The sequence below is a fragment of the Eleutherodactylus coqui genome, chromosome 4, assembly GCF_035609145.1.
Source record: "Eleutherodactylus coqui strain aEleCoq1 chromosome 4, aEleCoq1.hap1, whole genome shotgun sequence".
NCBI classification, from domain to species: Eukaryota; Metazoa; Chordata; class Amphibia; order Anura; family Eleutherodactylidae; genus Eleutherodactylus; species Eleutherodactylus coqui.
In genome coordinates this window covers 110,383,398-110,396,525 of record NC_089840.1, presented here as the reverse complement: position 1 = coordinate 110,396,525, position 13,128 = coordinate 110,383,398, and the positions used below count along the sequence as shown (strand labels likewise).

General features: G+C 45.9%; 1 protein-coding gene across 6 annotated transcripts in view; it reads right to left on the bottom strand.

Moving 5' to 3' along the window:
* KDM6A (lysine demethylase 6A) overlaps positions 1-12,118 on the bottom strand; it is a 127,791-nt gene extending 115,673 nt beyond the window's left edge. For all 6 annotated transcript variants that reach the window (XM_066599985.1, XM_066599986.1, XM_066599990.1 and 3 more), the window contains exons 1-2: positions 11,561-12,118; positions 11,397-11,460 (exon numbers count right to left, since the gene is read on the bottom strand). In XM_066599985.1, the coding sequence (XP_066456082.1) occupies positions 11,397-11,460; positions 11,561-11,730 (234 nt within the window). In that variant the 5' untranslated portion in view covers positions 11,731-12,118. The remainder of the gene's footprint in view (positions 1-11,396; positions 11,461-11,560) is intronic.
* Between the last annotated feature and the right edge of the window lie 1,010 nt (positions 12,119-13,128).

Sequence of the window (13,128 nt, the reverse complement as noted above, 5' to 3'; positions counted from 1 at the left end):
ATGAGAAAAGCTGTCAATGGGTATATGTTCACACACAGCAAAAATGCTGCAGATTTACCCTAGACTTCACCCGATCTCTATTGCAGATCAGCACCAAAACCTAAACCAATGGTGCAGTATTTAATACAGTTTTCCATGTGGATTTTGGTGCAAATTTTCCACTGCTGAAAATACATGTTACCATACCCTAACCCCAAACTCTGAGGATGCGGATTTTGGTACGGATTTGCAGGAGATTTACTACTGAATTCAAATTGAAGGGATGAAATCTGCTGCAGGTCTACAGCAAAATCTGCAACAAAATCCACAACAAATCAGCGATGTGTGAAGATACCCTAAAACGGCTAGAGGAGTTACTCTGCTTTTTGCACGTGGCCGCATTTTTAAGTGACCAACCCAGTAAGTGATACAAGGGGGAAAACCATGCTGTAAACCCAGTGTTTCCAAAACTTCAATACTCCCGACCACAACAGGTCAGATATTGCCACAGGTGTTCTTACTATAGGAGATCCTCAAATCAAGCCTTGTCGGAGTTGAGGACTAGAGTTTGGGAAACACTATTCTAACCACAGTACACCATGAATGACGAGTGATGCTCTCAGAGGGGTGCATTCACTCGGGCAATTTTCACACACAAGTTTAGTCCAATAGCAATATGAGCGATGCTGTGGAATTGAAAATTGAAGCATGTCCTATTTTAGTTCACTCCTCGCACAGAATCCTCCATCCCTATGGGATTTTAAAAAAAAAACAAACTAAAATCACATACCCTGCGATTTCCATGCGAGTGCGATTTCATTTTTACCATGGAAGCTATTGGCAGCACTTCCGATTTTTTTAACGCATGTGAAAATCACAAGTAGATAAATACGATGTGTTTAACCCATGTAGGACCAGGCACAGTAAATTTATGGCGCCTGGTCTCGGGCTTGAAGCCCAGCCATATGTAAAATTACAGTGGGGATTTAAGCCTGCTGCTCTGCAATCAATCAGAGACAGGACTGGTTGTCAGCTGTTAGTCACAGCTGATAACCCGAAGGAGAAGGCAGGAGGGGTTTTAACCCCTTCTGTCTTCTTCCCCGAGTACACAGCGCTCGATGTGGGCTATGTACTGAAAAGTGAAAGTGTAACTTCCACTACTGAAGCCCGGGGGTCACGTGACCGCTGGGATTACCTGCTACAGTAGAGCTACAGGGTCCCAGAAGACCCTGATTAGCTCAGCCAGTGACTAATGTCACTAAAGAGGATGTTTTTCCCTGTAACTGAGGCTCCTATGGATGCCCCAGCTAAAGTTGGAAAGTGAAAAAAAAAACAAAAAAAAAAACATATGAATGTCCTCCAGAGGGGTCTTATCGGACGTCATGGGGGGCATAAAATAAACATAATTACGTACATCAGTAAATTAAAATTATAGAATACAACTATATAAACATAAGAAAGAAAATAAACCAAAGCTGACGCCAACCAAAACCATAGCCGTATGTGCCCTGTAAAAAATACATATTATATATCAAAACGTCTGAAACAAAATGAGAAACCCGTTACCATACTTTCTTTTAACGTAAATAAACCAATTTAAAAAATAACTGTTTAGAAAAAAAATCTTTTAAGCTTACACTCAAAAAAAACTAAGAAAAAGTCAGTGAAAAAGATATTTAAAAAATAGCCGAAAGAAAGAAAAAGAAAAAAAAAAGGGAGGGGGGGGGGGGTTTAAAGGCCAGTGTTGCACTCGTGTGAATGCATGCTAAAGCAGTTATCGTATATAATCTGTAGATAAACTCTGCTATATAATCCCACTATTGGTAATTCACTTTCAACTGAGGTTACACCTTGAACCAAATCATTTTCTTCAGGCATCCAGCAGGGAAACTGAATATGCCTACTATATTAAAGCAGTGGCAAAAACCCTATATCCGGATGGCATATTTGGCATACTATGCACTACATACACAAGTGTCTGCTAACGTTTTCTTTCAGACAAAAGAGACAATGAAGAAAAAAAAAGAAAACAGGACTGATATTTGAGGATAAAGACAGTCCAGCCAGCAGCATGCTGCCAAATCATGTCCACCTGCAGTGCATAGGAAGACGTGGGCGCCCACAGAGCAGCTAAAAGCACACGGATGTGATCCGCACGCGAGGGAAGACATCGCAGCATGCTCCATTTTCCTGGAGATCCCACAGGGACAGCTTCTATCGAAGTCAATGGAAGCCTTCCGGTACACGGCACAGCCACAGCCGGATCCACTGCGAGCTTGCCGTGAATCCGTGGGAAAGCAGGAAATTCGAAAAAAGAAAAAAAGACTTTAAAAAAAAAAGGAACTGCGCATGCGTGTCAGTCAGCGTGCACAGACACATTCGCCGTGCTGAAGAAAGAAGATCTGGCCGGCACGGAGGAGACCCGTGCTGGATCTGGTGAGGTAAGAAACTGTCTTTTTAGGTCCATAGCTGCAGGCACGAATGGATTCTGCAGTAAAATCCATGCATGCAAGTGAACATTAGGCCTAAGGCTGGTTTACATCTGCATTGGAACTTCTGGCTGAATGTTTTGCCGCAGATCCGACTCAAAATACCAGAAGAAAGAAAATAAAACTGTGCATGCAGCACCTTTCCTGCTCAGTGGACACCAGACGGACCCCATTATAGTCAATGGGGTCCATTCACTGCGGTTCTGAGATGGAGCCTTTCAGCCTAGGGATTCTCCTTTCCTGCTCCTGCAGTGACAGGAACTCCCTTCATCCTCCCAGTGATACGAAGCAGTTTTCACATGAAAATGCATTGCATTCACAATGCTTTCACATGATGGCAAGTGCGATATCGGGTGGTGATTTACAGCCCGATATCACCCTCGCCAGTGTGAAGGAGCCCTCACTCTTGGAACCTATATACTGCTTTTTCTTCTGCTTTAGAATCTACACAATACAACTGCAATGTATATAAGGTGATGAATACAGAATGAGGGCTCATTCACACCAGTGTTCAGCCTGCATCTAGGTCTACCATCTGTTTTGGAGCAGAGAGATTACATTAAAAGGAATTAAAGGTTTTAATTTTTATTTATTTTTTTTAACAAAAACACAAAAATTTCAGTATTCAGGCTGAACACTGCTGTGAAGGAGCTTTAGAGTGGGTCTTCAGTAATATGCTAGTCATTGCAACCCACCAACTTGTATAAGCAGTAAACATTCAGCACATTAGGCCATCTTCCCACGTTAAGAATTCAGGTATGGATCCATGTCTAAGGCCCAATGTCCACCGGCGGATTTGATTTGTGGTACCTGCGCAGGAAATCCGCAAATCAAGCCGCCGATTTGGATGCATTAGCATCGGCAAAAAAATGTAAAGCATGCGGGTGTGATTTTTTTTTTCCCCCTGGCGTGCAGATCGCAGCATGCTCCATTTTCAGCGGATCCTGCAGGGATGGCTTCCATTGAAGTCAACAGAAGCCATCCAATCCGTGGCACAGCCACAGCTGTCACTGTGGATGTGCCATGGGAAAGCAGGAGATTGAAAAACAAATATATATATATATTCACTGTGAATGCGTCCGACACGTCTTCTGGCGTGTCTGAACGCATCCACTGTGCTGGAAAAAGAAGGTCCGTCCGGCACGGAGGAGACCCACGCTGGATCTGGACAGGTAAGATGATGTATTTTTCTGTCCATGCCTGCGGGCACGGCTGGATTGAGCTGCGTGCAAGTGGGCATGAGGCCTAAACCCTGACCAAAAAAAATAAAAATCAACCAACATCCAGCAGAAAAATCCATGCAGAATAATGAATGCGCTGCAGATTGTAAAATACACAATTCCACTACTGCTGCAGATTCCACACAAAATAGCTGCGGATTAGTTCCCGCTACAATGGGGCTAATCCATCTGCGGATACACTGGCACATCTGCGGCCAAAATATCAGTTTCATTGGATTCTTTGAAAAACACGCATCACACAAATCTGACACAAACACAGCCCAATCTAACCACCTTCCAAGTAACGGCTCTTACACAACAGTAATTGGGTCAGTATTGTGCAGCAGTATTTTGTAAGCAAAAACTGGGGTTGGGCACAAAACACCGGAGGGGTGCAAATCTTTCCATTCCTGGTTTTGGCTTACAAATACTGACCAAATATACTGCCATGTGAAGGCGACCTAAAACTGCATCCCAACATGGGGTTTCTAGCACTCTTATAGTGTTTCTACAGTGTTGATATGCATGCTAACTGCATATCAAAAATAGTCTGAAAACTCAGTTTTAACATAAAATGCTGTTATTTTCAGCCAAACGGACACCACAGGTGAAGCATTGTTTGAATGCGCTTTTTCTGTTCAAACCGCTCACGATGAAAACTGCATTGCAAAACAGTCTTTCACAGCAAAATGCAAGCAGTTTACAGTGTTTTTGATGTTCAATTAACATGCATATAGATGCTGTAGAAACCCCATAGGAACATGCTAGAAGCGCCATGTGGCGACGCAGCCTAATAAAGCCCTTCCATCATTTACATTTCACACTCACCTGCTTAATTCAGCCACACAATTTAGACTGCATCGTTCCACTACTGAAGAGTTACTGCGCTCTCTTAAAACTTCTGACACCAGAGCGACTCTTCAAAAGTTTTGATCAGAGGGGTTCCGGCGACCCGAGATTCACGCTGACTGATGAAATGAAAGGACTGCAGCGCTCACCTGAGCATGGTGCCCAGTTAGCTGTATTTGCTGCCCGTCGATTCCTCTCAAGAGCTAAAGAGTAGCACATAGACATCTTAGGCCTCCCTCACACAGGCGTTTTTGTACAGCGTTCAGTGCTGCTTTTTCAGCATCTTTCATTTCATGGGGCTGCTCACACAAGGCTGAAAACGCAGCATCTTTAACGCTGCACTTTGACAGCGTTGCATGTTCTATTTTCGTCTGTTTTTAGCCCTGTGTCGCCCATTGAAATGAATGGGCAGCAGTTTCAGCGATGCCAAAAACACGGCACAACTTGGTACTGCGCTTTTGAAAGCGCTACATGCCAGAGTCAAAAATATAAAAAGATTTAACAAAAAAAAAAATCAATACTCACCCTACAAGTGATGTCACTGTCCCCGGGGGCGCTCTCGGGACTTGTCAGCCGGCAGGGGAACTTTTTCTCTGGTGACGGGGATTCAAAGACTCCGTCTCCAACGAGAGATTGCTCTGACTGGCTGAGCAACAGCCCACTCCGCCAATCACAGCCAGCGCTGGATGCATCCAATCACAGCCATTTATTCATTGAATGGCTGTAATTGGACGCATCCAGTGCTGGTTCTGATTAGCTCAGCAGGCTGTCACTCAACAGTGCTCAGCCAATCAGAGAAATCTCCTGGCTTCACAAGGTCCCGAGAGCGGCGCCGGGAACAGACTTTACCAACTAGGTGAGTATTGATTTTTTTCTATCAGCAGCAGCCTAGGCTGCTGGCATAACGCATGCCAGTGCTGCTGAAACCAGACGGAATCTGCAGTAAATGCAGCATTGAACAACACTGCGTTTCTGCAAACACCTGTGTGAGGGAGGGAGGCCTTAGACTGCCGGAGAGGAGCAGACAGGCAGTGACAGCCAAAGGGGAACAGCTTCGCAGTCCCTGCATTTCAGCAATCAGCGGGGGTCTTGGCACCAGGAACCCAACTGATCAAAACAAACTTTTGAAAAGTAGCTCCAACATGTCAAAAGTTTTAAAAAGTGCAGTTACTCTTTAAACTATCGATGCCTATTAACCACTTTCACCAACATTCATACAGGCGTGGATACGTATTATTCCTCGCTATTCTGCAACAGCGAGTAAGGATAATTGTTGGATCCATAATGAAGATTGACATTTTTCACTCCCCATGTAATATACACAACCATCTACCAAGGGCATATTGCATTATATCTATCCATCATACACACGAGCCTCTATGCCCTAAAAGAATCATTTGTGCCAATTAACTGCCAAATGGCACAATATGCTATAGACTATATCAAGCAGTGTGTATTAATGAACTATAGATTGCTGCAATGTATTTTTCACATCAATACCTCTTCAGAAAATGGTCAGTGTAACGTTACACGTTTTTTCTCACATTCCACTTGGCTGTAATCTTGGCAACGTAATGCCATTTAAAGTATTAGAAATATGAACGCCGCGTCATCATTTATAATTTCTAACCATCGTTTGTATATGAAATACGCTCAGGACACGTCACACCAGGCAACTTTCTGATGCTTTCCCAAAATTTATGTCAGATATATCGTACTGGAAAAGGTGGCTGCGCAGGCATGGTACCCACACAATTATACTCAATGTGAGATACAGAAAACAGCCCATCAGATATGCCACATATGTTCAGAAGAAAACCCCTTTGTGTTGTGGCTTTTCAAGTACTGCAGACTTTATAAATGTAAACAAAAGCTGCTTCTAAAGACTAATTAGGGCAACCTGATGTCACATGCGCAAGGCGACCGTGCTGGACAAGGGCTCTATGGCTACTTAATTTTTCCCTATGGAGGGGAGAGTCGAAACAATTCAAAGAATGGAAATATACATATTGTAGCAGCATCTTGTATCAATATGCAAACAAACCTTCACACAGCCTGCAGAGCACTTCATGTACCATCCATCACTCTAAAGCCCAAATACACTTGGACTTGTATCAAATACAATTATTGACACCTTTGTTACTTTTTTGGGTTATTTAAGGGGCCACGTTGGCAAAAACGCATTGTTCCAGTCTCCAGCCCCTCTTTCCTCTCCTGAAGGGACATCCAAGCCGAAAAATTCCCAAATCAAAGTTCATTCAGGAATGAACAAAAATACATGTAAGTGTAAAATTTGTAAAATTGTAAATTACAAAAGGTTGCCCCAATAGTGTCCACAGCCTTTAAGTGGGATCCATCAGCACAGACATCTGTTTTAGTAAATGTATTCACCATAAAGTTAATTTCTAAAGCATCTTCTCTCACGACCTCTAGATTGTGCCATTCCTACATTATTCCACCTGGAAACTTATGAATCAACTAAACTGAGTACTAAAATATGGGGCCCCTGTACCATCCTTACAGTGTCACACTGTGCAGAGCAACACCCCATTGATAAGAGAAATTGTAACACCCAACCTATTGATAGATTATTTACTACTTCTTGCTTATATAGCAGCAATACACATGTTCATCACTTCCTCTCCCCTATACAGCTCACAACCAAACTTTCCCATTTCAAAACACATTGATGCATGGGTCAATTTCACATGGAGCCAATTTCTCCTATCAGTATGCTTTTGGGGCGTTGGACGACACCTAGGTCCCCAGAGGAAATGTAAACACGAGACCATATAAACTGTGCAGATGTTGCTCCTCGGAGTTGAACCCTGAAGTTTGTAGAAGAAATAAAGGAACACCGCAATGCAAAATTCTGAGATAAAACAATCCAGGATTGTATTTTCATGGGGAATACAAGTCTTTACTAAAGCAGACGTGTCAAGAGAGATCGGCCGTCCTTGACCAAGACAACCTCTCTGGCTCCATGTTACCAAGCACCACACATTCAGATGCGAAGGCCATGACCAATCACATGGCCACATTTATGGCATCTCAGCAATAAAGCTTTTTAAGCGGTTTTTAAGAGATAGTCACTGACTTAACGCCAGGAGTCTGAAGTCCCAGCCTCAATTGTTCATGAGCAAGAAAACCAACAGATTATAACGTGTTAGCAGTGAGGAGGTCGGTGGTTGATTGCAATACCTCTACTCCACCATTACAGTATCTATGTACACATACTATACTATGTATGGAATAAGGACACCCATGAACGTCCGTAGTGATACTTTCAATGTACATAGCTTTATTATGAGAAAAGCAATGAAACACAAGTGATCTAATGACACTGGCAGAAGTTCGGCGACGGTTCCAAGTCGCTGACAACGTGTCTCCACATAGGGCTGCAAATGAGATTCAAGCACATTTTCATGTTGATGTGGAGGCTTAAAATTACAACACATGGAAAACTTTCCGGCAGACAGCTGTCCATAGCCAAGGTCTTCAGCTATGCATAGGTCACATGATTAAGTCTCCTGCTTAAAGGGGTTGTCCAAGTTGCACTTTTTCAGTAAAACTGTTAGCCCTGCTACAACAACTCACCTCTCCCGGATCGGTTCTCTATGCCTTTGTTTACAAGCTGCACCCCCACCTGGTTTATGGGACGTCACAGGCGCTGCAGCCAATGACAGAGCTCAGAAATCGAGCGCTTAGCTCTGTCATTGGCTGCAGCGCCTGTGACGTCCCATAAACTTGACATCAGAGGGAAGACCCAGGGAGGCGGCAGAGCAGGGAGAGTATACACACCGGTTATGTTGTAGTACAGGTGACAGGGTTTTACTGTAAAAACAAATAACTGACAACCCCTCTAACCTGCTGAAGAATGTAAGCCAGGCTACAAAATGATCATTGGCTGAAGAGGAGTACAATCTGTTAACATACAAGTAGCCAATTACTTTTACAGTACATGTGGAAGGAAAAAAAAAAAAAGGATTGCGGTCCACAATCAGATTAAGAGCTCTGAAGGGTCATCCCTACAATATAGGGATTATACCTATAATGATCCCACTACGGGCATGTTCACATAACCCACACCGAATTCCACCTCTAAACCAGGTCAAAATCTGCATCGGACGCGAACATGTATAAATCTATTAACGGCTTTGAAATAGCCACATAGTGGTACGTCTGAAGACTGGGAGCCATGGGTAAATACTAGATTTTTTGCATAGAGATATTAGCAGTTTTCTATTCCCCAGTGTCAGCCATTATTGTTGAAGCCCCAACAGCAGGTGCAGCCACTACTAGCTGCTCTCAGCAAGTTACTAAATGGCACTGTGTTAGTAGTAACTCATCAAAAACACCCAATATGTGGCCGACTGTTACACCTTTTGCAAAAAATAATTACCACAATAAAAAAAAAAATCCTTTTTTGTCACCAAATTCCTGTTTATGAGATGAAATGTATCACCTAGGAAGTGCTGAGTATGAGGCCCCCCTGAGGCAGTCCCAGGAAGCTGCACCCCCACAGCAATGCAAGAACACATAGAAAACCACATCAAGACCCCAAGTTGTGAAGCAGCAGCGGTGCTCTCGTGGCTGCACTAACTGTCCGTATGTCCTTTTCAGGACCAGGGAACGAGCCTTCATCATCCCCAAGTTAGATTCTGGGTAGTCGGTGTTCGTGCTGCTTTAACAAGAGGGTAGGTTTACCCGTGGTGGAAATGGTGCGGATTTTCTGCAAAAGACACTGAGTCAAAGCCTGTACTATCCGTGCAGAATTTGGCCAGGAATAATCTGCATTTCCATAGCAGATTTCAGAAAATGCTGCGCTCCCCTCACTTGTAAAGTCTTCCGCTGTCAACACTTCCTCCATCCGGCACCCTGTAGTTAGCGCCGCCCGCCAGGTGATGCGGAAGTGGTTACGGATAAGCAGCCGATTGTGAGTCAAAAGCCGCACCAATGTGGAATTTGACTAAGTTTTAGATGCAGATTCCGCAGCTTTTCCGCTACGTGTAAACGTACCCTAAAGCGAACCTGTCACCTCCCTGCAGAGCCACAAACTAAGTTATGGCGCAGTTAGGATAGTGGTAGGGGGCCGGGTGATCCTTAATACTCACCCTGCAATATCCCCCTCTGAAAATCTGACTCTTTTCCGATCTCCGTACACGCGGCCTCTAATACAATCTATGGAAGAGCACACGCATGACAATCGGAAAGGACTTAGATTTCAATGCTGGACACAGCGGGAGAGTATTAAAAAATACCTGAGCCGGCTCCCTGCAGCACCATAGCTTAGTGTACCCTGCTACAGGGGGGGGGGGGGGGGGGGGTGGCATTTTATAGCCATTCCTCAGGTATTATCAGCATTGATGGCCCGATAGATGCTGCACATCGGTAGCACCGCTGCTGGTGGACGGCCCTAAAAACTGCTGCTGACAGGTTCCTTTTAAAGAAAAAGAAAAAACTATTTTAAATAGATAAAATATATATATATATTTTTTTTTTTAAATGTACAAAGCAGCGGAGTAAGGGTAACACCGCGTTTGTAATGGTCCAGACAATGAAAACACAACATATGGTGAAGGCTAGAAAAGGACATTGAAAGTAATGTTAAAATTGCTATTTTTCCTTCATTCCCCTCCTAAAAAAAAAAAAAAAACAATGCAAAAGTCCCACATACACCAAAATAGCACCATTAAACCCTCAAGTTGTCCAGGGAAAAAAAACCAAAAAAAAAAAACCCGCAAACTCCAACAAAGCTTCATCGCTGCAAAAACTCAACTGTTATGGCTCTTAGCGTGCGGCGATGCAGACAATTGTTTTGGTTTCAATTGTGCAAAACTAGTAAAAAAAACAAAAACGAAACACAAACAACTTCGTATCGCAGTAATCGCGCTGATCAAATAAGAAAATCACCACGTTATTCTTATTGAATGGCGGACGCCATAAAAAAAAAAAAAAAAGACCCCCCCCCCCCCCAAAAAAAATTGTGGCAGCATTAAAAAATAATAAGGTTACCGAATAGTCCTACACCCCTCAGAGCGGACCCATTAACAAGTGGCTTGTCCTACAAGAACCTGAAGGCCAGCCCCCCTACGGTTACGGCTCTGGTACCGCGAGGCACAACACGTCCCCACTAGACGCTAACCGTACCCTTCCTCAGAGCACCACAGACGGGCTTAAACGGGTTTTCCAAAACAAAAACAAAAAAAAGGGTTAGCAAGTTGAACCTAGATCACCGCCATCCTGGGGGCTCAGCGCCGGGCGGTCCCGTGCCGGTAATGGCGCACACGACCGCTCTGTACTCGCCGGCGGTAAGTGGGCACGATTACTACGACCGCCAACGCTTCTTCTGCGCTCCGTCTGAACGGCATCATTATATATTGCCCCAAAAAGCCATCTGATGGCGCCCCACAACTGAGGGGACGCCAGCGGCTGCGCAGTCCGCCCGCCATGACACAAGTGCTGTCCGGTGACATCTGGCAGCGAGGACCTGCAGTGACAGGGTGGGACGTGTGGGTGCAGCTACAGGTTGATGTCCCCCAGTCCCTGTCACATCCCCCCTGGTCCCCGGCCTGCAGCCCGTCAGGTTGTCGGGGCTCCTTTCTCTGCCCTCCCCTCTTCTCTCTTCCCTGTCCCGCCATCTTGGGCCGGGAGGAGCAGCCATTACTTAAAAACTAAATGACAGAGAGGAGAGAGCCCATGAGGAGGAGGGGAAGCCCGCAACTTCAGCGCTGCCCGGGGCTCGGCCGCCGCCACAAGTTCCTGACAACTCGGCGCCCCCCACACTGCGCGGAGAACAAAACACAACAGGCCCCAGCAATGGCGGCGGCGGGGTGCGAGGAGGCCGCTTCCCTCTCACCTTAGACAGCAGGGCCTTCGTTCTGGCGCCATCTTCATGAAGCCTCAGGAATCCGTACAGCCGGCTGCGGAGAGAGGAACAACAATGAGAAGAACTTGCAGTGCCGTCCCGGCCGGAGAGCAGCCGCCATGGCGGGAAGAAGGGGAAGACAAGAGGGCGCCAACCTGTCGAGGCCGCTCAGGGCTTCTCGCTCGTCCGCTGTCAGGTTAGGGAAGTCCTCCTCGCTCTCGCTCGCTTTTCCCGCCGCCATTTTCTTTTCCTCATCACCGAGGGAGGCAGCAGCGGCAGCAGAGAGCACAGCTGCGGCGGAGAGCGACACTCCGCACGATTTCATGGAAGCGCAGCGTCACACGGCGAGCAGCCGCACTCCTCCTCCTCACAGCGTGCGGGTGTGTGTGTGCCCGGCCGTGTAAACACACCGCCTTATTGTGGGGCTTCACTCCCCCCCTCCGGCTAGCCGTGACTGCAGACCGCGGGGCGCCTCATGCTGGAGACCGCTCATCAGTAGTGTCTTGTTTACACTGTGTAGTTGGTGGTTTTATCACATAGTGCGGCGGAGTCCCCCCTGCCTTCCCCCCACCTAGGAGCGATCCACTAAAGCCCAAAACTTGTGTCAGCCCGCAGCACTCACACAGCCGCGCGCACGCACACAACACTCGCCGACACCTCGTCGCCGCTACCCGTTTCGTCGCTCGCTCGTTCGCCCCGCCCACTTTCTCCTCTTGCCAAAAGGACACGCCTCGCCCCGCCTCACGCAACCACTGGCGTGCGGTCGTTGGCAGCACGTGACCTTTGTTGACTTACGTCATCTCCTCATCCCCTCCTTTCCTCCCGCTGAGGTCTCCGGGACTCAGGCAACTTCTTCGCAATTTTTTTTTTCCGCTCTAATTAGGACCCTGCTGTGTGTTTTTTTTACTTTGGGCGTGGCCGTGACGTTTTCTATTTCTATTGGGTGAATCGGCTGTCAATCACTGTACACGCCAATGGGGGAAAAATAGGCAGCATGCTAGGTTGTGATCTATGAAGCATGTGGGAGGGTTTCCCTTCTGTCAATGGCCAGGGCAAACATTTCATAGGCCAAGAGGAGGAGGACCTCAGGCTGCTGGAAAAGGAAGCAGATGGAGCTGCGAATAATGTGCTTTATAAAAATGAAGTAGCGACGGAGGAAAGAGTTGTTGTTTTTTTCTATGGGCTTCCATCGGACGCATAGGGCAGGCTCACACGGACGCGTTCTAATCACGTATTACACTTGCATGATATGAACGGATGCAATGAAGGGGCGTAGATTTTCATTGATCTATTCCCATTTTCATAAATACATTGCGTATAATAGGCACGTAAAAACAAAAACCAGCGTGTTGTATGTTACCGCACATGACACACAATAGAGCCCTATTGTTTTATATGGGTGCGTAATAAATAATGTATACACACAATTACGTTGGGTATGTGCTGTTTATATGCACCGTCCATAAGCGACAGCGGGAAATGTAAAAAAAAAAAAAAAGACTCCTGCATTGAGCCGACGGACCCGATGACCCTGGAGGTCCCTTCCAGCGCTACCGTTCTATGACATGAGGAGGACTGCGCAGGACAGCATGCGTGAGATACGCTGCCATGCGCACTACAAAATCGCTGCCATTTGCAGCGAAATGCCGGCTCACACCGTTGCAAAAGGCTGCGAACTTTCATTGGATCCGTTCACAGTGTAATATGCGATTAGATTCCGCCC